Source organism: Phyllobates terribilis, unplaced genomic scaffold (assembly GCF_046119375.1).
Source record: "Phyllobates terribilis strain yellow unplaced genomic scaffold, ASM4611937v1 Scaffold_10__3_contigs__length_209671492, whole genome shotgun sequence".
Taxonomy (NCBI): Eukaryota; Metazoa; Chordata; class Amphibia; order Anura; family Dendrobatidae; genus Phyllobates; species Phyllobates terribilis.
In genome coordinates this window covers 201,252,504-201,278,939 of record NW_027362770.1, presented here as the reverse complement: position 1 = coordinate 201,278,939, position 26,436 = coordinate 201,252,504, and the positions used below count along the sequence as shown (strand labels likewise).

The following is a 26,436-nucleotide window of genomic DNA, read 5'->3' as shown; positions in this document are numbered from 1 at the left end:
TACAGGATGTAACTCAGGATCAGTAATGTAATGTATGTACACAGTGACTGCACCAGCAGAATAGTGAGTGCAGCTCTGGGGTATAATACAGGATGTAACTCAGGATCAGTTATGTAATGTATTTACATAGCGACTCCACCAGCAGAATAGTGAGTGCAGCTCTGGAGTATAATACAGGAGGTAACTCAGGATCAGTAATGTAATGTATGTACACAGTGACTGCACCAGCAGAATAGTGAGTGCAGCTCTGGAGTATAATACAGGATGTAACTCAGGATCAGTAATGTAATGTATGTACACAGTGACTGCACCAGCAGAATAGTGAGTGCAGCTCTGGAGTATAATACAGGATGTAACTCAGGATCAGTAATGTAATGTATGTACACAGTGACCGCACCAGCAGAATAGTGAGTGCAGCTCTGGAGTATAATACAGGATGTAACTCAGGATCAGTAATGTAATGTATGTACACAGTGACCGTACCAGCAGAATAGTGAGTGCAGCTCTGGGGTATAATACAGGATGTAACTCAGGATCAGTAATGTAATGTATGTACACAGTGACTCCACCAGCAGAATAGTGAGTGCAGCTCTGGGGTATAATACAGGAGGTAACTCAGGATCAGTAATGTATGTGCACAGTGACTGCACCAGCAGAATAGTGAGTGCAGCTCTGGAGTATAATACAGGAGGTAACTCAGGATCAGTAATGTAATGTATGTACACAGTGACTGCACCAGCAGAATAGGGAGTGCAGCTCTGGAGTATAATACAGGATGTAACTCAGGATCAGTAATGTAATGTATGTACACAGTGACTGCACCAGCAGAATAGTGAGTGCAGCTCTGGAGTATAATACAGGAGGTAACTCAGGATCAGTAATGTAATGTATGTACACAGTGACTGCACCAGCAGAATAGTGAGTGCAGCTCTGGAGTATAATACAGGAGGTAACAAAGGATCAGTAATGTAATGTATGTACACAGTGACTGCACCAGCAGAATAGTGAGCGCGGCTCTGGAGTATAATACAGGAGGTAACTCAGGATCAGTAATGTAATGTATGTACACAGTGACTGCACCAGCAGAATAGTGAGTGCAGCTCTGGAGTATAATACAGGATGTAACTCAGGATCAGTAATGTATGTACACAGTGACTGCACCAGCAGAATAGTGAGCGCGGCTCTGGAGTATAATACAGGAGGTAACTCAAAATCAGTAATGTAATGTATGTACACAGTGACTGCACCAGCAGAATAGTGAGTGCAGCTCTGGGGTATAATACAGGATGTAACTCAGGATCAGTAATGTAATGTATGTACACAGTGACTGCACCAGCAGAATAGTGAGTGCAGCTCTGGAGTATAATACAGGATGTAACTCAGGATCAGTAATGTAATGTATGTACACAGTGACTGTACCAGCAGAATAGTGAGTGCAGCTCTGGAGTATAATACAGGCGGTAACTCAGGATCAGTAATGTAATGTAAGTACACAGTGACTGCACCAGCAGAATAGTGAGTGCAGCTCTGTGGTATAAGACAGGATGTAACTCAGGATCAGTAATGTAATGTAAGTACACAGTGACTGCACCAGCAGAATAGTGAGTGCAGCTCTGGGGTATAATACAGGATGTAACTCAGGATCAGTAATGTAATGTATGTACACAGTGACTCCACCAGCAGAATAGTGAGTGCAGCTCTGGGGTATAATACAGGATGTAACTCAGGATCAGTAATGTATGTGCACAGTGACTGCACCAGCAGAATAGTGAGTGCAGCTCTGGAGTATAATACAGGATGTAACTCAGGATCAGTAATGTAATGTATGTACACAGTGACTGCACCAGCAGAATAGTGAGTGCAGCTCTGGAGTATAATACAGGATGTAACTCAGGATCAGTAATGTATGTACACAGTGACTGCACCAGCAGAATAGTGAGTGCAGCTCTGGAGTATAATACAGGAGGTAACTCAGGATCAGTAATGTAATGTATGTACACAGTGACTCCACCAGCAGAATAGTGAGTGCAGCTCTGGGGTATAATACAGGATGTAACTCAGGATCAGTAATGTAATGTATGTACACAGTGACTGCACCAGCAGAATAGTGAGTGCAGCTCTGGAGTATAATACAGGATGTAACTCAGGACCAGTAATGTAATGTATGTACACAGTGACTGCACCAGCAGAATAGTGAGTGCAGCTCTGGGGTATAATACAGGATGTAACTCAGGATCAGTAATGTAATGTATGTACACAGTGACTGCACCAGCAGAATAGTGAGTGCAGCTCTGGAGTATAATACAGGATGTAACTCAGGATCAGTAATGTATGTACACAGTGACTGCACCAGCAGAATAGTGAGTGCAGCTCTGGAGTATAATACAGGAGGTAACTCAGGATCAGTAATGTAATGTATGTACACAGTGACTGCACCAGCAGAATAGTGAGAGCAGCTCTGGGGTATAATACAGGATGTAACTCAGGATCAGTAATGTAATGTATGTACACAGTGACTGCACCAGCAGAATAGTGAGTGCAGCTCTGGGGTATAATACAGGATGTAACTCAGGATCAGTTATGTAATGTATTTACATAGCGACTCCACCAGCAGAATAGTGAGTGCAGCTCTGGAGTATAATACAGGATGTAACTCAGGATCAGTAATGTAATGTATGTACACAGTGACTGCACCAGCAGAATAGTGAGTGCAGCTCTGGAGTATAATACAGGATGTAACTCAGGATCAGTAATGTAATGTATGTACACAGTGACCGTACCAGCAGAATAGTGAGTGCAGCTCTGGGGTATAATACAGGATGTAACTCAGGATCAGTAATGTAATGTATGTACACAGTGACTCCACCAGCAGAATAGTGAGTGCAGCTCTGGGGTATAATACAGGATGTAACTCAGGATCAGTAATGTAATGTATGTACACAGTGACTGCACCAGCAGAATAGTGAGTGCAGCTCTGGGGTATAATACAGGATGTAACTCAGGATCAGTTATGTAATGTATGTACACAGTGACTGCACCAGCAGAATAGTGAGTGCAGCTCTGGAGTATAAGACAGGATGTAACTCAGGATCAGTAATGTAATGTATGTACACAGTGACCGTACCAGCAGAATAGTGAGTGCAGCTCTGGGGTATAATACAGGATGTAACTCAGGATCAGTAATGTAATGTATGTACACAGTGACTGCACCAGCAGAATAGTGAGTGCAGCTCTGGGGTATAATACAGGAGGTAACTCAGGATCAGTAATGTATGTGCACAGTGACTGCACCAGCAGAATAGTGAGTGCAGCTCTGGAGTATAATACAGGAGGTAACTCAGGATCAGTAATGTAATGTATGTACACAGTGACTGCACCAGCAGAATAGTGAGTGCAGCTCTGGGGTATAATACAGGATGTAACTCAGGATCAGTAATGTAATGTATGTACACAGTGACTGCACCAGCAGAATAGTGAGTGCAGCTCTGGAGTATAATACAGGATGTAACTCAGGATCAGTAATGTAATGTATGTACACAGTGACTGCACCAGCAGAATAGTGAGTGCAGCTCTGGAGTATAATACAGGATGTAACTCAGGATCAGTAATGTAATGTATGTACACAGTGACTGCACCAGCAGAATAGTGAGTGCAGCTCTGGAGTATAATACAGGAGGTAACTCAGGATCAGTAATGTAATGTATGTACACAGTGACTGCACCAGCAGAATAGTGAGTGCAGCTCTGGAGTATAATACAGGATGTAACTCAGGATCAGTAATGTAATGTATGTACACAGTGACTGCACCAGCAGAATAGTGAGTGCAGCTCTGGAGTATAATACAGGATGTAACTCAGGATCAGTAATGTAATGTATGTACACAGTGACTGCACCAGCAGAATAGTGAGTGCAGCTCTGGAGTATAATACAGGAGGTAACTCAGGATCAGTAATGTAATGTATGTACACAGTGACTGCACCAGCAGAATAGTGAGCGCGGCTCTGGAGTATAATACAGGAGGTAACTCAAAATCAGTAATGTAATGTATGTACACAGTGACTGCACCAGCAGAATAGTGAGTGCAGCTCTGGAGTATAATACAGGATGTAACTCAGGATCAGTAATGTAATGTATGTACACAGTGACTGCACCAGCAGAATAGTGAGTGCAGCTCTGGAGTATAATACAGGATGTAACTCAGGATCAGTAATGTAATGTATGTACACAGTGACTGCACCAGCAGAATAGTGAGTGCAGCTCTGGAGTATAATGCAGGATGTAACTCAGGATCAGTAATGTAATGTATGTACACAGTGACTGCACCAGCAGAATAGTGAGTGCAGCTCTGGAGTATAATACAGGATGTAACTCAGGATCAGTAATGTAATGTATGTACACAGTGACTGCACCAGCAGAATAGTGAGTGCAGCTCTGGAGTATAATACAGGGTGTAACTCAGGATCAGTAATGTAATGTATGTACACAGTGACTGCACCAGCAGAATAGTGAGTGCAGCTCTGGAGTATAATACAGGATGTAACTAAGTATCAGTAATGTAATGTATGTACACAGTGACTGCACCAGCAGAATAGTGAGTGCAGCTCTGGAGTATAATACAGGATGTAACTCAGGATCAGTAATGTAATGTATGTACACAGTGACTGCACCAGCAGAATAGTGAGTGCAGCTCTGGAGTATAATACAGGAGGTAACTCAGGATCAGTAATGTAATGTATGTACACAGTGACTGCACCAGCAGAATAGTGAGTGCAGCTCTGGAGTATAATACAGGATGTAACTCAGGATCAGTAATGTAATGTATGTACACAGTGACTGCACCAGCAGAATAGTGAGTGCAGCTCTGGGGTATAATACAGGATGTAACTCAGGATCAGTAATGTAATGTATGTACACAGTGACTGCACCAGCAGAATAGTGAGTGCAGCTCTGGAGTATAATACAGGATGTAACTCAGGATCAGTAATGTAATGTGTGTACACAGTGACTGCACCAGCAGAATAGTGAGTGCAGCTCTGGGGTATAATACAGGAGGTAACTCAGGATCAGTAATGTAATGTATGTACACAGTGACTGCACCAGCAGAATAGTGAGTGCAGCTCTGGAGTATAATACAGGAGGTAACTCAGGATCAGTAATGTAATGTATGTACACAGTGACTGCACCAGCAGAATAGTGAGCGCGGCTCTGGAGTATAATACAGGAGGTAACTCAGGATCAGTAATGTAATGTATGTACACAGTGACTGCACCAGCAGAATAGTGAGCGCGGCTCTGGAGTATAATACAGGAGGTAACTCAAAATCAGTAATGTAATGTATGTACACAGTGACTGCACCAGCAGAATAGTGAGTGCAGCTCTGGAGTATAATACAGGATGTAACTCAGGATCAGTAATGTAATGTATGTACACAGTGACTGCACCAGCAGAATAGTGAGTGCAGCTCTGGAGTATAATACAGGATGTAACTCAGGATCAGTAATGTAATGTATGTACACAGTGACTGCACTAGCAGAATAGTGAGTGCAGCTCTGGAGTATAATACAGGATGTAACTAAGTATCAGTAATGTAATGTATGTACACAGTGACTGCACCAGCAGAATAGTGAGTGCAGCTCTGGAGTATAATACAGGATGTAACTCAGGATCAGTAATGTAATGTATGTACACAGTGACTGCACCAGCAGAATAGTGAGTGCAGCTCTGGAGTATAATACAGGAGGTAACTCAGGATCAGTAATGTAATGTATGTACACAGTGACTGCACCAGCAGAATAGTGAGTGCAGCTCTGGAGTATAATACAGGATGTAACTCAGGATCAGTAATGTAATGTATGTACACAGTGACTGCACCAGCAGAATAATGAGTGCAGCTCTGGAGTATAATACAGGATGTAACTCAGGATCAGTAATGTAATGTATGTACACAGTGACTGCACCAGCAGAATAGTGAGTGCAGCTCTGGAGTATAATACAGGATGTAACTCAGGATCAGTAATGTAATGTATGTACACAGTGACTGCACCAGCAGAATAGTGAGTGCAGCTCTGGAGCATAATACAGGATGTAACTCAGGATCAGTAATGTAATGTATGTACACAGTGACTGCACCAGCAGAATAGTGAGTGCAGCTCTGGAGTATAATACAGGATGTAACTCAGGATCAGTAATGTATGTACACAGTGACTGCACCAGCAGAATAGTGAGTGCAGCTCTGGAGTATAATACAGGATGTAACTCAGGATCAGTAATGTAATGTATGTACACAGTGACTGCACTAGCAGAATAGTGAGTGCAGCTCTGGAGTATAATACAGGATGTAACTAAGTATCAGTAATGTAATGTATGTACACAGTGACTGCACCAGCAGAATAGTGAGTGCAGCTCTGGAGTATAATACAGGATGTAACTCAGGATCAGTAATGTAATGTATGTACACAGTGACTGCACCAGCAGAATAGTGAGTGCAGCTCTGGAGTATAATACAGGAGGTAACTCAGGATCAGTAATGTAATGTATGTACACAGTGACTGCACCAGCAGAATAATGAGTGCAGCTCTGGAGTATAATACAGGATGTAACTCAGGATCAGTAATGTAATGTATGTACACAGTGACTGCACCAGCAGAATAGTGAGTGCAGCTCTGGAGTATAATACAGGATGTAACTCAGGATCAGTAATGTAATGTATGTACACAGTGACTGCACCAGCAGAATAGTGAGTGCAGCTCTGGAGCATAATACAGGATGTAACTCAGGATCAGTAATGTAATGTATGTACACAGTGACTGCACCAGCAGAATAGTGAGTGCAGCTCTGGAGTATAATACAGGATGTAACTCAGGATCAGTAATGTATGTACACAGTGACTGCACCAGCAGAATAGTGAGTGCAGCTCTGGAGTATAATACAGGAGGTAACTCAGGATCAGTAATGTAATGTATGTACACAGTGACTCCACCAGCAGAATAGTGAGTGCAGCTCTGGGGTATAATACAGGATGTAACTCAGGATCAGTAATGTAATGTATGTACACAGTGACTCCACCAGCAGAATAGTGAGTGCAGCTCTGGGGTATAATACAGGAGGTAACTCAGGATCAGTAATGTATGTGCACAGTGACTGCACCAGCAGAATAGTGAGTGCAGCTCTGGAGTATAATACAGGAGGTAACTCAGGATCAGTAATGTAATGTATGTACACAGTGACTGCACCAGCAGAATAGTGAGTGCAGCTCTGGAGTATAATACAGGAGGTAACTCAGGATCAGTAATGTAATGTATGTACACAGTGACTGCACCAGCAGAATAGTGAGTGCAGCTCTGGAGTATAATACAGGATGTAACTCAGGATCAGTAATGTAATGTATGTACACAGTGACTGCACCAGCAGAATAGTGAGTGCAGCTCTGGAGTATAATACAGGATGTAACTCAGGATCAGTAATGTAATGTATGTACACAGTGACTGCACCAGCAGAATAGTGAGTGCAGCTCTGGAGTATAATACAGGATGTAACTCAGGATCAGTAATGTAATGTATGTACACAGTGACTGCACCAGCAGAATAGTGAGTGCAGCTCTGGAGTATAATACAGGAGGTAACTCAGGATCAGTAATGTAATGTATGTACACAGTGACTGCACCAGCAGAATAGTGAGTGCAGCTCTGGAGTATAATACAGGATGTAACTCAGGATCAGTAATGTAATGTATGTACACAGTGACTGCACCAGCAGAATAGTGAGTGCAGCTCTGGAGTATAATACAGGATGTAACTCAGGATCAGTAATGTAATGTATGTACACAGTGACTGCACCAGCAGAATAGTGAGTGCAGCTCTGGAGTATAATACAGGAGGTAACTCAGGATCAGTAATGTAATGTATGTACACAGTGACTGCACCAGCAGAATAGTGAGCGCGGCTCTGGAGTATAATACAGGAGGTAACTCAAAATCAGTAATGTAATGTATGTACACAGTGACTGCACCAGCAGAATAGTGAGTGCAGCTCTGGAGTATAATACAGGATGTAACTCAGGATCAGTAATGTAATGTATGTACACAGTGACTGCACCAGCAGAATAGTGAGTGCAGCTCTGGAGTATAATACAGGATGTAACTCAGGATCAGTAATGTAATGTATGTACACAGTGACTGCACCAGCAGAATAGTGAGTGCAGCTCTGGAGTATAATGCAGGATGTAACTCAGGATCAGTAATGTAATGTATGTACACAGTGACTGCACCAGCAGAATAGTGAGTGCAGCTCTGGAGTATAATACAGGATGTAACTAAGTATCAGTAATGTAATGTATGTACACAGTGACTGCACCAGCAGAATAGTGAGTGCAGCTCTGGAGTATAATACAGGATGTAACTCAGGATCAGTAATGTAATGTATGTACACAGTGACTGCACCAGCAGAATAGTGAGCGCGGCTCTGGAGTATAATACAGGAGGTAACTCAAAATCAGTAATGTAATGTATGTACACAGTGACTGCACCAGCAGAATAGTGAGTGCAGCTCTGGAGTATAATACAGGATGTAACTCAGGATCAGTAATGTAATGTATGTACACAGTGACTGCACCAGCAGAATAGTGAGTGCAGCTCTGGAGTATAATACAGGATGTAACTCAGGATCAGTAATGTAATGTATGTACACAGTGACTGCACTAGCAGAATAGTGAGTGCAGCTCTGGAGTATAATACAGGATGTAACTAAGTATCAGTAATGTAATGTATGTACACAGTGACTGCACCAGCAGAATAGTGAGTGCAGCTCTGGAGTATAATACAGGATGTAACTCAGGATCAGTAATGTAATGTATGTACACAGTGACTGCACCAGCAGAATAGTGAGTGCAGCTCTGGAGTATAATACAGGAGGTAACTCAGGATCAGTAATGTAATGTATGTACACAGTGACTGCACCAGCAGAATAGTGAGTGCAGCTCTGGAGTATAATACAGGATGTAACTCAGGATCAGTAATGTAATGTATGTACACAGTGACTGCACCAGCAGAATAGTGAGTGCAGCTCTGGAGTATAATACAGGATGTAACTCAGGATCAGTAATGTAATGTATGTACACAGTGACTGCACCAGCAGAATAGTGAGTGCAGCTCTGGAGTATAACACAGGGGGTAACTCAGGATCAGTAATGTATATACACAGCGACTGCACCAGCAGAATAGTAAGCGCAGCTCTGGAGTATAATACAGGAGGTAACTCAGGATCAGTAATGTAATGTATGTACACAGTGACTGCACCAGCAGAATAGTAAGCGCAGCTCTGGAGTATAATACAGAAGGTAACTCAGGATCAGTAATGTAATGTATGTACACAGTGACTGCACCAGCAGAATAGTGAGTGCAGCTCTGGAGTATAATACAGGATGTAACTCAGGATCAGTAATGTATGTACACAGTGACTGCACCAGCAGAATAGTGAGTGCAGCTCTGGAGTATAATACAGGAGGTAACTCAGGATCAGTAATGTAATGTATGTACACAGTGACTCCACCAGCAGAATAGTGAGTGCAGCTCTGGGGTATAATACAGGATGTAACTCAGGATCAGTAATGTAATGTATGTACACAGTGACTCCACCAGCAGAATAGTGAGTGCAGCTCTGGGGTATAATACAGGAGGTAACTCAGGATCAGTAATGTATGTGCACAGTGACTGCACCAGCAGAATAGTGAGTGCAGCTCTGGAGTATAATACAGGAGGTAACTCAGGATCAGTAATGTAATGTATGTACACAGTGACTGCACCAGCAGAATAGTGAGTGCAGCTCTGGAGTATAATACAGGATGTAACTCAGGATCAGTAATGTAATGTATGTACACAGTGACTGCACCAGCAGAATAGTGAGTGCAGCTCTGAAGTATAATACAGGATGTAACTCAGGATCAGTAATGTAATGTATGTACACAGTGACTGCACCAGCAGAATAGTGAGTGCAGCTCTGGAGTATAATACAGGAGGTAACTCAGGATCAGTAATGTAATGTATGTACACAGTGACTGCACCAGCAGAATAGTGAGTGCAGCTCTGGAGTATAATACAGGATGTAACTCAGGATCAGTAATGTAATGTATGTACACAGTGACTGCACCAGCAGAATAGTGAGTGCAGCTCTGGAGTATAATACAGGAGGTAACTCAGGATCAGTAATGTAATGTATGTACACAGTGACTCCACCAGCAGAATAGTGAGTGCAGCTCTGGGGTATAATACAGGAGGTAACTCAGGATCAGTAATGTATGTGCACAGTGACTGCACCAGCAGAATAGTGAGTGCAGCTCTGGAGTATAATACAGGAGGTAACTCAGGATCAGTAATGTAATGTATGTACACAGTGACTGCACCAGCAGAATAGTGAGTGCAGCTCTGGAGTATAATACAGGATGTAACTCAGGATCAGTAATGTAATGTATGTACACAGTGACTGCACCAGCAGAATAGTGAGTGCAGCTCTGAAGTATAATACAGGATGTAACTCAGGATCAGTAATGTAATGTATGTACACAGTGACTGCACCAGCAGAATAGTGAGTGCAGCTCTGGAGTATAATACAGGAGGTAACTCAGGATCAGTAATGTAATGTATGTACACAGTGACTGCACCAGCAGAATAGTGAGTGCAGCTCTGAAGTATAATACAGGATGTAACTCAGGATCAGTAATGTAATGTATGTACACAGTGACTGCACCAGCAGAATAGTGAGTGCAGCTCTGGAGTATAATACAGGAGGTAACTCAGGATCAGTAATGTAATGTATGTACACAGTGACTGCACCAGCAGAATAGTGAGTGCAGCTCTGGAGTATAATACAGGATGTAACTCAGGATCAGTAATGTAATGTATGTACACAGTGACTGCACCAGCAGAATAGTGAGTGCAGCTCTGAAGTATAATACAGGATGTAACTCAGGATCAGTAATGTAATGTATGTACACAGTGACTGCACCAGCAGAATAGTGAGTGCAGCTCTGGAGTATAATACAGGAGGTAACTCAGGATCAGTAATGTAATGTATGTACACAGTGACTGCACCAGCAGAATAGTGAGTGCAGCTCTGGAGTATAATACAGGATGTAACTCAGGATCAGTAATGTAATGTATGTACACAGTGACTGCACCAGCAGAATAGTGAGTGCAGCTCTGGGGTATAATACAGGATGTAACTCAGGATCAGTAATGTAATGTATGTACACAGTGACTGCACCAGCAGAATAGTGAGTGCAGCTCTGGAGTATAATACAGGATGTCCATCTGAAATGACGGATAACACATTCAGGGTGGACAATGATTTCACATTTTAATTGTCACAATGCCACAGGACGTGGTTACGCCTCGATCCAGCGGACAGTTCTGTGGTTATTGCAGGATGGCCGCGATCTTCTACAGTTACGTCTGGTAAGATTAGCGCTGGATTATATCGTCATGCTTCGCGTAATACAAATCTCGTGCAGTTATCAAGACCTTCGAGCTCCTTCTGCATTTGGGGGAAATTGAGCCTGGCGGGATATCCCCGGTCCGTCCCCGCTACGCCACAGACCTGGCGCCTATCTGCCATTATTAGCGCCGGCGGACCGCGCACCGCTCTGATTGCTAAAATAGTGCTGGCCGGAACGAAATTTAGGAAGTCAATTCCTCCGGAGAGGAAATGTTACAATGTATCAGTGCATCGAAAGAAACCAAACGGAGCGGTAACCACAAGTCGCTGTGTGGCGCAAGGAATGTAGAAAACAATCGTAAAAGGAGCGCGCCGGCGCCGATCCACCCGGCCGCAACGTAATAAATCCCTGAAATCCTTCACATTTTCTCCCCATTCACAACCGCCACACACATAGAACATACATGCGGAGAACACGGATGCAGACGTGCAGTGACCCGTCCTGAAGACGGCGAGCACAGAGCCGACGCTGGAGAAAGGCGAGAGCGCCGCCGGCGTCATTCAGCGCAGCACCCCGCCCCTCCATCCTGCGTATGCAAAAAGCATAGAAACGATCAGCTGGTTTGGTCTGACGCCAAATCAAAGTCCTGGCATCTGTCCAGGAAATAAAAAAAGCTGGTGCTGGTGCTGGCTGTTTCCGTACGCCTGCTGTTGCTGGGCGCTTGCGGTTTCCGGATGCCTGCTGTTGCTGGGCGCTTGCGGTTTCCGGACACCTGCTGTTGCTGGGCGCCGGCTGTTTCCGGATGCCTGCTGTTGCTGGGCGCCGGTTGTTTCAGAACGCCTGCTGTTGCTGGGCGCCTGTTGTTTCCGGACGCCTGCTGTTGCTGGGCGCCGGCTGTTTCCGGATGACTGCTGTTGCTGGGCGCCTGTTGTTTCCGGACGCCTGCTGCTGCTGGGCGCCGGATGTTTCCGGACGCCTGCTGTTGCTGGGCGCCGGCTGTTTCCGGATTCCTGCTGTTGCTGGGCGCCGGCTGTTTCCGGACGCCTGCTGTTGCTGGGCGCCGGCTGTTTCCGGACGCCTGCTGTTGCTGGGCGCCGGCTGTTTCCGGACGCCTGCTGTTGCTGGGCGCCGGCTGTTTCCGGACGCCTGCTGTTGCTGGGCGCCGGCTGTTTCCGGACGCCTGCTGTTGCTGGGCGCCGGCTGTTTCCGGACGCCTGCTGTTGCTGGGCGCCGGCTGTTTCCGGACGCCTGCTGTTGCTCGCGTCTGAACTTTTTTTTTTTTTTTTAATTCTACATTCATTTCTAAAATAACCTAAAATCAGCAGCCAAAATAAAAAGATAAAAAAATTCAGATGTTTGCCTGGAGCTCTGCACCCGCTCAGGAGGACGGGGATTTGGCACTTTAGTCTCCAGTCACTACATCCAGTGCAGACCATCACAGGGTGCGGACCACCACGGAGTGCAGTTCCAGGGGTGTCGCAGTGCCCAACAGTGGTCATTTTCATTGAGGTTCCTCCGTGTTGCAATGTCCCAGCTGCACCCGCAGGACCCCCGACTTGTGCAGTAACCAGAGCTGCAGGAACTCCTCGGGCATAGAGTGGAAGCCCCTGAGCGGCGGGACGTCGTCGTAGTAGTGGTGCCGGATGGGACTCCCCTTCAGGTCTATCTGGAAGGGCCAGAAGCCGTAGACGGTGACCTCCTCGCACAGGCTCAGGGCGGCGCTGACCATGAAGAGGCCGGTGGACAGACGCTTGGAGTGGACGCCTTTGTTCTTCCAGAATTTGCCGACGTTGCGCAGGAAGTTGGGGTTGGCGAACAGCACGGACTGGTTGGATCTGAAGTCGGCGAGGGTGTAGTAGACTCTCAGGGACGGCTCGGTGCCGTGGCGCATGGAGAACGCCGGCATGTAGACAAAACTGGACTTGTAGATCTTCAGACTCTCCACAAAGGACCTGCGGGACCACAGCAAGTTCTGGAACCTGGAGGAAAAGAGGAAACGTATCAGAGAGGGGCAACGTCAGGGATGAAGGTCCGAGACATGGGGTGAGCCAGCCTCTACTGGAGATCAGGGGCCACAACCTGCCGAGCCCCCCGCAGAGGGGAAGCCTTACTATGTGACACCAGGAAGAAGGTGGAGATCTCCAATGTCATTTACCTATTTCCCATGTTATATCGGGGCACTGCCGCTTTCCTCTCTGCAGGGTGCTACATGTCCTATGTTATATCGGGGCACTGCCGCTCTCCTCTCTGCAGGATGCTACATGTCCTATGTTATATCGGGGCACTGCCGCTCTCCTCTCTGCAGGATGCTACATGTCCTATGTTATATCGGGGCACTGCCGCTCTCCTCTCTGCAGGATGCTACATGTCCTATATTATATCGGGGCACTGCCGCTCTCCTCTCCGCAGGATGCTACATGTCCTATGTTATATCGGGGCACTGCCGCTCTCCTCTCTGCAGGATGCTACATGTCCTATGTTATATCGGAGCACTGCCGCTCTCCTCTCTGCAGGATGCTACATGTCCCATGTTATATCGGGGCACTGCCGCTCTCCTCTCTGCAGGATGCTACATGTCCTATGTTATATCGGAGCACTGCCGCTCTCCTCTCTGCAGGATGCTACATGTCCCATGTTATATCGGGGCACTGCCGCTCTCCTCTCTGCAGGATGCTATATGTCCTATGTTATATCGGGGCACTGCCGCTCTCCTCTCCGCAGGATGCTACATGTCCTATGTTATATCGGGGCACTGCCGCTCTCCTCTCTGCAGGATGCTACATGTCTTATGTTATATCGGGGCACTGCCGCTCTCCTCTCTGCAGGATGCTACATGTCCTATGTTATATCGGGGCACTGCCGCTCTCCTCTCCGCAGGATGCTACATGTCCTATGTTATATCGGGGCACTGCCGCTCTCCTCTCTGCAGGATGCTACATGTCCTATGTTATATCGGGGCACTGCCGCTCTCCTCTCTGCAGGATGCTACATGTCCTATGTTATATCGGGGCACTGCCGCTCTCATCCCTGCAGGATGCTACATGTCCTATGTATATATCGGGGCACTGCCGCTCTACTCTCTGCAGGATGCTACATGTCCTATGTTATATCGGGGCACTGCCGCTCTCCTCTCTGCAGGATGCTACATGTCCTATGTTATATCGGGGCACTGCCGCTCTCCTCTCCGCAGGATGCTACATGTCCTATGTTATATCGGAGCACTGCCGCTCTCCTCTCTGCAGGATGCTACATGTCCTATGTTATATCGGGGCACTGCCGCTCTCCTCTCCGCAGGATGCTACATATCCTATGTTATATCGGGGCACTGCCGCTCTCCTCTCTGCAGGATGCTACATGTCCTATGTTATATCGGGGCACTGCCGCTCTCCTCTCTGCAGGATGCTACATGTCCTATGTTATATCGGGGCACTGCCGCTCTCCTCTCTGCAGGATGCTACATGTCCTATGTTATATCGGGGCACTGCCGCTCTCCTCTCCGCAGGATGCTACATGTCCTATGTTATATCGGAGCACTGCCGCTCTCCTCTCGGCAGGATGCTACATGTCCTATGTTATATCGGAGCACTGCCGCTCTCCTCTCGGCAGGATGCTACATGTCCTATGTTATATCGTGGCACTGCCGCTCTCCTCTCCGCAGGATGCTACATGTCCTATGTTATATCGGGGCACTGCCGCTCTCCTCTCTGCAGGGTGCTATATGTCCTATGTTATATCGGGGCACTGCCGCTCTCCTCTCTGCAGGATGCTACATGTCCTATGTTATATCGGGGCACTGCCGCTCTCCTCTCTGCAGGATGCTACATGTCCTATGTTATATCGGGGCACTGCCGCTCTCCTCTCTGCAGGATGCTACATGTCCTATGTTATATCGGTGCACTGCCGCTCTCCTCACTGCAGGATGCTACATGTCCTATGTTATATCGGGGCACTGCCGCTCTCCTCTCTGCAGGATGCTACATGTCCTATGTTATATCGGGGCAATGCCGCTCTCCTCTCTGCAGGATGCTACATGTCCTATGTTATATCGGGGCACTGCCGCTCTCCTCTCTGCAGGGTGCTACATGTCCTATGTTATATCGGGGCACTGCCGCTCTCCTCTCTGCAGGATGCTACATGTCCTATGTTATATTGGGGCACTGTCGCTCTCCTCTCTGCAGGATGCTACATGTCCTATGTTATATCGGGGCACTGCCGCTCTCCTCTCTGCAGGGTGCTACATGTCCTATGTTATATCGGAGCAGTGCCGCTCTCCTCTCTGCAGGATGCTACATGTCCTATGTTATATCGGGGCACTGCCGCTCTCCTCTCTGCAGGATGCTACATGTCCTATGTTATATCGGGGCACTGCCGCTCTCCTCTCTGCAGGATGCTACATGTCCTATGTTATATCGGGGCACTGCCGCTCTCCTCTCTGCAGGATGCTACATGTCCTATGTTATATCGGGGCACTGTCGCTCTCCTCTTCGCAGGATGCTACATGTCCTATGTTATATCGGGGCACTGCCGCTCTCCTCTCTGCAGGATGCTACATGTCCTATGTTATAACGGAGCACTGCCGCTCTCCTCTCTGCAGGATGCTACATGTCCTATGTTATATCGGGGCACTGCCGCTCTCCTCTCTGCAGTATGCTACATGTCCTATGTTACATCGGGGCACTGCCGCTCTCCTCTCTGCAGGATGCTATATGTCCTATGTTATATCGGGGCACTGCCGCTCTCCTTTCTGCATGATGCTACATGTCCTATGTTACATCGGGGCACTGCCGCTCTCCTCTCTGCAGGATGCTACATGTCCTATGTTATATCGGGGCACTGCCGCTCTCCTCTCTGCAGGATGCTACATGTCCTATGTTATATCGGGGCACTGCCGCTCTCCTCTCTGCAGGATGCTACATGTCCTATGTTATATCGGGGCACTGCCGCTCTCCTCTCCGCAGGATGCTATATGTCCTATGTTATATCTGGGCACTGCCGCTCTCCTCTCTGCAGGATGCTACATGTCCTATGTTATATCGGGGCATTGCCGCTCTCCTCTCTGCAGGATGCTATATGTCCTATGTTATATCGGGGCACTGCCGCTCTCCTCTCTGCAGGATGCTACATGTCCTATGTTATATCGGGGCACTGCCGCTCTCCTCTCTGCAGGATGCTACATGTCCTATATTATATCGGGGCACTGCCGCTCTCCTCTCCGCAGGATGCTACATGTCCTATGTTATATCGGGGCACTGCCGCTCTCCTCTCTGCAGGATGCTACATGTCCTATGTTATATCGGGGCACTGCCGCTCTCCTCTCTGCAGGATGCTACATGTCCTATGTTATATCGGGGCACTGCCGCTCTCCTCTCTGCACGATGCTACATGTCCTATGTTATATCGTGGCACTGCCGCTCTCCTCTCCGCACGATGCTACATGTCCTATGTTATATCGGGGCACTGCCGCTCTCCTCTCTGCAGGGTGCTACATGTCCTATGTTATATCGGGGCACTGCCGCTCTCCTCTCTGCAGGATGCTACATGTCCTATGTTATATCGGGGCACTGCCGCTCTCCTCTCTGCAGGATGCTACATGTCCTATGTTATATCGGGGCACTGCCGCTCTCCTCTCTGCAGGGTGCTACATGTCCTATGTTATATCGGGGCACTGCCGCTCTCCTCTCTGCAGGATGCTACATGTCCTATGTTATATCGGGGCACTGCCGCTTTCCTCTCTGCATGATGCTACATGTCCTATATTATATCGGGGCACTGCCGCTCCACTCTCCGCAGGATGCTACATGTCCTATGTTATATCGTGGCACTGCCGCTCTCCTCTCTGCAGGATGCTACATGTCCTATGTTATATCGGGGCACTGCCGCTCTCCTCTCTGCAGGATGCTACATGTCCTATGTTATATCGGGGCACTGCCGCTCTCCTCTCTGCAGGGTGCTACATGTCCTATGTTATATCGGGGCACTGCCGCTCTCCTCTCTGCAGGATGCTACATGTCCTATGTTATATCGGGGCACTGCCGCTTTCCTCTCTGCATGATGCTACATGTCCTATATTATATCGGGGCACTGCCGCTCCACTCTCCGCAGGATGCTACATGTCCTATGTTATATCGGGGCACTGCCGCTCTCCTCTCTGCAGGATGCTACATGTCCTATGTTATATCGGGGCACTGCCGCTCTCCTCTCTGCACGATGCTACATGTCCTATGTTATATCGGGGCACTGCCGCTCCACTCTCCGCAGGATGCTACATGTCCTATGTTATATCGGGGCACTGCCGCTCTCCTCTCTGCACGATGCTACATGTCCTATGTTATATCGGGGCACTGCCGCTCTCCTCTCTGCAGGATGCTACATGTCCTATGTTATATCGGGGCACTGCCGCTCTCCTCTCTGCAGGATGCTACATGTCCTATGTTATATCGGGGCACTGCCGCTCTCCTCTCTGCAGGATGCTACATGTCCTATGTTATATCGGGGCACTGCCGCTCTCCTCTCTGCAGGATGCTACATGTCCTATGTTATATCGGGGCACTGCCGCTCTCCTCTCTGCAGGATGCTACATGTCCTATATTATATCGGGGCACTGCCGCTCTCCTCTCTGCACGATGCTACATGTCCTATGTTATATCGTGGCACTGCCGCTCCACTCTCCGCAGGATGCTACATGTCCTATGTTATATCGGGGCACTGCCGCTCTCCTCACACCATTTTCTGTGCACAGCTCCGTTATCTGGATCCTCCATCTTGCTCCATGATAAGGATGAGCAGCACGACGGCCCTGTGACCCCGGATCGCCCGGAAACCCTGCACCCGGATCTGGTGTCCCCTTCCTGCTCGCACTGATGATCGCCCGATAGCCGGAGCCGCGGGCGGAAAACCTCCCTATAAATGCAATTAATGAATCGTCCACAGAAGAGGCCGCCGGCGAGACGGGTGGCGAGAGGAGCAAATGGTCCAGTGCTACCTCTCTGGTGGGATCTGCGGACCCCCAATACTGGGGGACCAGGATGGGGAAAAGATGGGGGAGGGGAGACAGGAGATCCCAAGTATCAGGGGAACAGACAGAAGACATACAGTCCGACCCCGTATATACAGTCCTGCTCCTGGTTATTGGCCCTGGGACGTGTAAGGACATAATGTGGAATATCTCCTGACACAATGTATCCAGTGAAGCCGTTTCTTGTATAGAGACTCGTGTTAAATACAAAAGAGCAAATGAGAAACAAGAATTTATAACAAAAAACAATGGAGGGAAAACAGAAAACCCTAAAGCTGCTGTCACTGGTATCAGCTCCTTTATATTCATTTACTATGGAAACACATTGTGACTCGCCTGTGGTAAATCACAAGAGAGAGGATTCTCCTGGGATTGTCGGTGCCCATGTGACATGAATTAGCCAATGAATGATGACTTCAGACTTTTAAAAAGCCACATGGTAGGCCCTGTTCCTATGTCACAATGGTGAAGACAAAGGAGCTGTCTGAGGACATCAGAACTGCTATTATTAGCAAACACAAGACTTCCAAAGGGTATAAAGCCATCTCCTACCACCTTGGTATCACAGTTTCAACAGTGTGCAATGTTATTAAGAAATTTGCCAAGCATGGAACCGTCAAGAACCTCCCTGGACGCGGGGGAAAGAGGAAACTTGACAAGAGATGTCTTCGAAGGCTGGTGCGAATGGTGGAAAAAACACCACGTAAAGGTGAGTATAAGTGTTTATTTTTTTATGTGTGCAGTAATGGGGCCATACATGCCAGGATTGGGGGATGAGGGGACCATGCATACCAGGAATGGGGAGTGAGGGGACCATGCATTCCAGGATTGGGGGTGAGGGGGCCATGCATACCAGGATTGGGGGTAAGGGGTGCAATGCATACCAGGATTGAGGGAATGAGGGGTGCCATGTATACCAGGATTGGGGATGAGTGAGCCATGCATACCAGGATTGGGGATGAGGGAGCCATGCGTACCAGGATTGGGGATAAGGGAGCAATGCGTACTAGGATTGAGGATGAGGGAGCAATGCGTACCAGGATTGAGGATGAGGGGTGCCATGCGTACCAGGATTGGGGGATGAGGAGGCCATACATAGCAGGATTGAAGATGAGGGAGCAATGCGTACCAGGATTGGGGAAAAGGGAGCAATGCATACCAGGATTGGGGAATGAGGGGTGCCATACATACCAGGTTGGGGAAATTTACCAGTAGTTGATGCAGTTCCCACCCTAGGCTTATACTCAAGTCAATAAGTTTTCCCATTTTTTTGTGGTAAAATTAGGGCCTTGGCTTATATTCGGGTCGGCTTATTTAAAATACACGGTATTTTAAAATCAGTGAGTACGTGGTGCCCATAATACTGCAGGACTGTGGGGTGCATTATACTATATGGGGTCTGCATTTTACCCTATAGAGTGTGTAATATACTGTATGGAGGACTATGGGGAGTGCATTATACTGTATGGAAGACGATGGAGAGTGCATTATATTCTATGGAGGACTATGGGGAGTGCATTATATTCTATGGAGGACTATGGGGAGTACATTATACTGTATGGAGGACTATGGGGAGTGCCTTATACTGTATGGAGGATTATGGGGAGTGCATTATACTGTATGGAAGACTATGGAGAGTGGATTATATTCTATGGAGGACTATGGGGAGTGCATTATATTCTATGGAGGACTATGGGGAGTGCATTATATTCTATGGAGGACTATGGGGAGTGCCTTATACTGTATGGAGGCTTATGGGAAGTGCATTATACTGTATGGAAGACTATGGAGAGTGCATTATATTCTATGGAGGACTATGGGAAGTGCATTATATTCTATGGAGGACTATGGGGAGTGCACTATACTATATGGAGGACTATGGGGAGTGCATTATACTATATGGAGGACTATGGGGAGTGCATTATACTGTAGGACTATGGGGAGTGCCTTATACTGTATGGAGGATTATGGGGAGTGCATTATACTGTATGGAGGACTATGGGGAGTGCCTTATACTGTATGGAGGACTATGGGAAGTGCCTTATACTGTATGGAGGATTATGGGGAGTGCATTATACTGTATAGAAGACTATGGAGAGTGCATTATATTTTATGGAGGACTATGTGGAGTGCATTATACTATATGGAGGTCTATGGGGAGTGCATCATACAGTATGAAGGACTATGGGGAATGCATTATATTCTATGGAGGACCATGGGAAGTTCACTATACTATATGGAGGATTATGGTGGGCGCATTATACTATATGGAGGATTATGGGTGGCGTATTATACTATATGGAAGGCTATGTGGGGCCATTATAATGTATGAAAGCAATTATACAGTGTGAAGGTTTGTGTGGGGTCCATCATACTGTATGGGAGTCATAGTTGGGGATCATACTGTGTTGGGGTCACCATATGTTGCCTTGGGAGTTGAAGTGGGGTACAATAGAATCATCCTACTGTGCATGTGGAGGTATCATACTGTGTTTGGGGGGTCACTTGTTGGCATTACACTTTATGGGGCAGTGAAAGAGGAATCTAGGACTTCAGCAAGAGGAAAATTACTATGTAACGGATGGAAAGCCCCTGGCTAAGGCTAAGAGCACAGAGAGGACCCCCAGGCTAGTAACACAAATTTTAACATTTTTAAGAAGTTTACCAGACACACCCTGTGACTAAATATAGGTAATAATTAAATGTGCGCACCCATGCATGAAGGGAGGGAATGTACGGGTGCCGTCATGGGCTCCGAGAAATCCCGTTACCAGTAAGTAACTATGTCTTTCTCCTTCCCCCATGACGGAACCACGGAGAGAATTGCAGAGAAGTGGCGTTTAGGGAGGGACCACCGCTTCCAGAACCCTTCTACCAAAGGTAAGTTCCGAAGAAGAGGTAGTGCTTAAAGAATGTAGCAGGGGAAGACCAGGTTGAAGCTCTACATATCTGTTCAATTGAAGCGCCGGCTTTCTCTGTCCTAGTCGAGTGAGCCTTTAAGTCTTCCGGGGTGGTCTCCCCGCTAGATGAGTATGCCAGGGAGATGGCGTCCCTAATCCACCTTGCCAGTGTGCCCTTGGAAGCTTTCTGTCCCTTCCGAGGACCCTGGAAGCACAAAGAGAGACCTGTCCTTCCTACACTCCCGTGTGTCCTCCAAGTACTGGATGATGCACCTTCTGAAGTCTAAGGTGTGAAGGTTTTCTTCCCCCCCTGTTTTTGGGATTCAAACAAAAGGAAGGGAGGGTGACCTCCTGTGATCTATGGAAGAGTGATCCCACCTTAGGAAGGTATGCTGGGTCAGTCCTAAGTGTCCTCTAGAATTTGCGTCAAGAGGGGCCCTGCTGATAAGGCTTGTATGTCGCTAACTCTAAGTGCCGATGTGAGGGCTACAAAGAGAGACGTCTTAAGAGATAGGACTTTTAGAGATGCATCCGCTAAAGGTTCAAAGGGATGTTTGGTTAGGGCTGAAAGAACTAAATTTAAGTCTCAAGGAGGAGTATTCCGGGAGGGGATGGGCCTAGACCTGTGTGATGCCTTGATGAACCTAGAAATCCACCTATTTCCGGCCAGGTCGCAGTTATATAGCGCTCCCAGTGCCGCCACCTGAACCTTTAGAGTGCTTGTGGCCACACCCCGCTCCAACCCCTTTTGCAGGAATTCTAAGATGGAAGCAATGGGGGCCTCCCCTAGTACCTTCGAACCCGCAAATGAGAGAAATTTTTTCCAGGTTTTACCGTAAAAAGTCTGGTGGTTACGGGTTTCCTACTCTGTAGTAGAGTGGAGATTAAATTCGGGGAAAACCCTCTATCCCTTAATAGCGCCAAGTGTCAAGTGTAGATTTGCTACCTGAGGGTGGAAGACCGGTCCCTGGAAAAGGAGATCCGGAATCTCCGGAAGAACCCAGGGGTCGGAGGTGGACATTATCCTCAGCCAGGAGAACCAGGGCCTCTTCAGCCAGAAGGGGGCTATCAGAATTATGCTTGCCTTGTCTTCCCTGATGTTCCTCAGAACCGCCGGAATCAGAGCGATCGGAGGAAAGGCATAGGTTAGCTGGTGGTCCCATGGGATTGAGAAGGCATCTAATGCCGCTGGGTTCCCCTTGGGGCTGATTGAGCAGAATATGTCCACCTTTTTGTTCTGCCAGTTGGCGAATAGGTCTATGGAAGGGTTCCCCCAAAATTCCATGAGTTGGTTGACCACCAACTGATTCAGCTACCATTCGCCCTGTAATATCTTCTGTTCCTTGTATGTGGAGTGCAGAAGGGGACTCCAAATTGTTCTCTGCTACCTGGAGGATGGTTTTGACACCTGTAGTAGAGGATGGAACCGGGTCCCCCCCCTGGCGATTTAAATACGCCACTACTACCCTGTTGTCTGAAAAAACTCTTACATAGTGTCCCCGTAGGGTGTTTAGGAATTTTGAGACAGCGAATTTTACTGCCAGAAGTTCCTTCATGTTGGAAGATACCCCTTCCAAATCCTCTGACCAGACCCCCTGAGCTATTTGGTCATTTAGTTGAGCCCCCCCAACCCCCTGGGGCTTGCATCTGTAGTTAGGACCTGTGACGCTGAGATTGTCCATGGAACGCCTCTGGTTAAATTGTCCACCTCCGTACACCAGATTAGGGAAAGCAAGGTTTTTGATGACAAAATTAGCCGACATAGTGACTTTTCTGCCCCCAAGATTTCTCATTGCAAGTCCCTGGTGTGCAACTGAGCGCAACGGACCCCCAGGATACAAGCAGTCATGGAACCTAGAAGGGACATTGCTCCCATCATAGAGGGATGGTCTTTCACATAAGATATCCGGGCTATCATCTTCTAGATTTTCCCTGCCGGGAGACGGCATTCCTGATTCCTTGAATCTAATAAGATACCTAGATATTCTTGCACTTGATCCGACTCCAACCTGGACTTTTTTAGGTTCAGAAGCCAGCCTAAATTCGCGAAGGAACTCATGACCCTTGCTTAGATGGTCCTTGCAACGGTTGAACGAGTTGCCTATTAGCAGATCGTCCAGGTACGGGGTGATCAGGATGTTTTGCTCCCTCAGATGGGCCATTACCTCTGCCCTTGGGGCTATAGCTAGACCGATAGGTGAGGGCCGTATACTGGTAGTGTTTGACTACTCCTTTTAGCGATATGGCTACTCTCAGGAATTTCTGGTAGTCTCTGTGTATGGGGACGTGATAATAGGCGTCCTTGAGATCCAGGACAGTCATAAAACTGGGAACAATAATTTCACTGACTCCATCTTGAAGGTTTGCACTTTTTCGAAATTTGTTCAATTTTTTCAGGTTTACGATTGTCCTTAATGTCCCGTCTGGTCTTTTCCTGAGGAAGAGAGGGGAGTAGGATCCTTCGCCTTCCTCCTGTGCAGGGACTTCCTGAAGGACTGCTTTCTCTATTAGGCCTAGAATTTCTTCTTCTAGTGCTAGTTGTTCTACCCCTGATGACCTCATGGGGGTTATGACAAAGTTCGGACGGGAATTTTAGTCCTGTTTTTATCAAGTCTAAAATCCAAGGGCTGTTTGATATTTTTTTCCCAGGCTGGGAGGAAAAGAAGAAATCTCGTCCCCACCTGGAGCTTCCTGTTATCGCTGGGGGGGGGGCCTGTTAAACATAAACCATTTGGCCCTTTTCTTCCTATCCTCCCAACTATCCTGATCTTTGGGGGGGGATTTCCTGGGCATAAATTTCCTGCTCCGAAAAGACTTCCTGTATGAAGTACCGGAGAAGACCGGGAAGTGTTTCTTGTTATCCCCAGCCTTGTCGAGGATATCATCCAGAGTAGATCCATCGCAAGGCATGGAACACAGCCTAGATTTGGTTTGGAGGTCACCCGGCCAACATTTAAGCCAGAGGGCCCACCTGGACGCGTTAGAGAAGCTCGCCGCTCCGGCTGCCAGTCTGACGGAATCGGCTGAAGCGTCAGCCAAAAAAGTTGCTGCGCCCTTCGTTACCGGGATGGAGCCTAGTATGTTATCCCTTAACGTTTAGTTTCTAAGTTGCGCCTCTAACTGATCTAGCCAGACCATTAAAGATCTGGTTGTACACGTCGCTGCCACCGCAATGGTCCCCGGAAGCCCAGGCATACTCACCGACCTGGGCCCCGGAAGCCCCGGTATACTCACCAACCTGGGCCCCGACACTACTGGAGAACGCGGCGGCTCCAATCTTCTCCTGCGCTGCGTCTCCCTGCCACCCTAGAGGCCCACTGACCCCAGCGGTGGCGCTACAGGACACCGCACTAGCCGAGGCAGGGAACCCCCGCGGCCTGAACCGTTCTGGCCGGGCCTGGTAAATCCGTATTGTTCTGCTTTTCTTTTTCCTGTTTCTTCCTCCTTCTCCTGTAGGTCCCCGTCAAGGACAGGAAACCAACTGATGCGGGAGAGAGGTACAGACCTTTTTATCTGTAGGTTTCCTGTCCTTGAAGGGTGGAGCCCCTCTCTCAGTGGTGCCGTCATGGGAGAAGGAGAAAAAACACCTTACCAACAGTTAAGCATGGTGGATCTGTGATGCTGTGGGGTTGTTTTGCTGCGTCTGGTACTGGAGGCCTTGACCGTATCGCAGGAATCACGAAATCAGAGAATGATCAAGAGATTTTAGAGCGAAATGTCCTCCCCAGTGTAAGAAAACTTGGTTTGAGTCGAAGATCATGGGTCCTCCAGCAAGACAATGACCCAAAGCCACATCCAAAAGTACAGAGGAATGGTGGAAAAAGACAAAATGGACGGTTATAAAATGGCCTCAATGAGTCCTGACCTCAATCCCATTCTGCCATAGGGGAAAAGACCCTGCAGACATTCAAGAGCTCGAACAAACTGCAAAGGATGATGGGAGAAAACTCCAGAGAAGAGCAAGAAGCTTATAGATGGCTAGAAGAAACGTGTGGAGGCCGTCAGCAATGCCAGAAGGGGGCAACCAAGTATTAATTAGGGGGGCAACCAGGTATTAATTAGAGGGGCAACCAAGTATTAATCAGGGGGGCAAGTGAGTATTAATCAGGGGGGCAAGCGAGTATTAATCAGGGGGGCAACCGAGTATTAATTAGGTGGAAAACAGAGTATTAATTAGGGGGGCAAGCGAGTATTAATTAGGGGGGCAAGCGAGTATTAATCAGGGGGGCAACCGAGTATTAATTAGGAGGGCAACAGAGTATTAATTAGGGGGAAAACAGAGTATTAATTAGGGGGAAAACAGAGTATTAATTAGGGGGAAAACAGAGTATTAATTAGGGGAGTAACCGAGTTAATTAGGGGGGCAACCAAGTATTAATTAGGGGGGCAACCAAGTATTAATTAGGGGGGCAACCAAGTATTAATTAGGGGGGCAACCAAGTATTAATTAGGGGGGCAACCTAATATTAATTAGGAGGGCAACCAAGTATTAATTAGGGGGCAACCAAGTATTAATTAGGAGGGCAACCAAGAATTAATTAGGAGGGCAACCAAGAATTAATTAGGGGGGCAGCCAAGTATTAATTAGGGAGCAACCAATTATTAATTAGGAGGTCAACCAATTATTAATTAGGGGGCAGCCAAGTATTAATTAGGGGGCAACCAAGTATTAATTAGGGGGGGCAACCAAGTATTAATCAGGGGAGCAACCGAGTATTAATCAGGGGGCAAGCGAGTATTAATCAGGGGGGCAAGCGAGTATTAATCAGGGGGGCAACCGAGTATTAATTAGGGGGAAAACAGAGTATTAATTAGGTGGAAAACAGAGTATTAATTAGGGGGGCAAGCGAGTATTAATCAGGGGGGCAACCGAGTATTAATTAGGAGGGCAACAGAGTATTAATTAGGGGGAAAACAGAGTATTAATTAGGTGGAAAACAGAGTATTAATTAGGGGGGCAAGCGAGTATTAATCAGGGGGGCAACCGAGTATTAATTAGGAGGGCAACAGAGTATTAATTAGGGGGAAAACAGAGTATTAATTAGGGGAGTAACCGAGTTAATTAGGGGGGCAACCAAGTATTAATTAGGGGGGC

The 26,436-nt window shown here is 47.3% G+C and overlaps 1 protein-coding gene across 1 annotated transcript in view; it reads right to left on the bottom strand.

Annotated features, from left to right (window-relative positions):
• Window positions 1–11,321: 11,321 nt before the first annotated feature.
• Window positions 11,322–26,436, bottom strand: part of ST8SIA1 (ST8 alpha-N-acetyl-neuraminide alpha-2,8-sialyltransferase 1) — a 105,856-nt gene continuing 90,741 nt past the window's right edge. Inside the window, exon 5 of the mRNA XM_073650541.1 lies at window positions 11,322–13,405. Coding sequence (XP_073506642.1) covers window positions 12,928–13,405 — 478 coding nt within the window. The 3' untranslated portion in view covers window positions 11,322–12,927. The remainder of the gene's footprint in view (window positions 13,406–26,436) is intronic.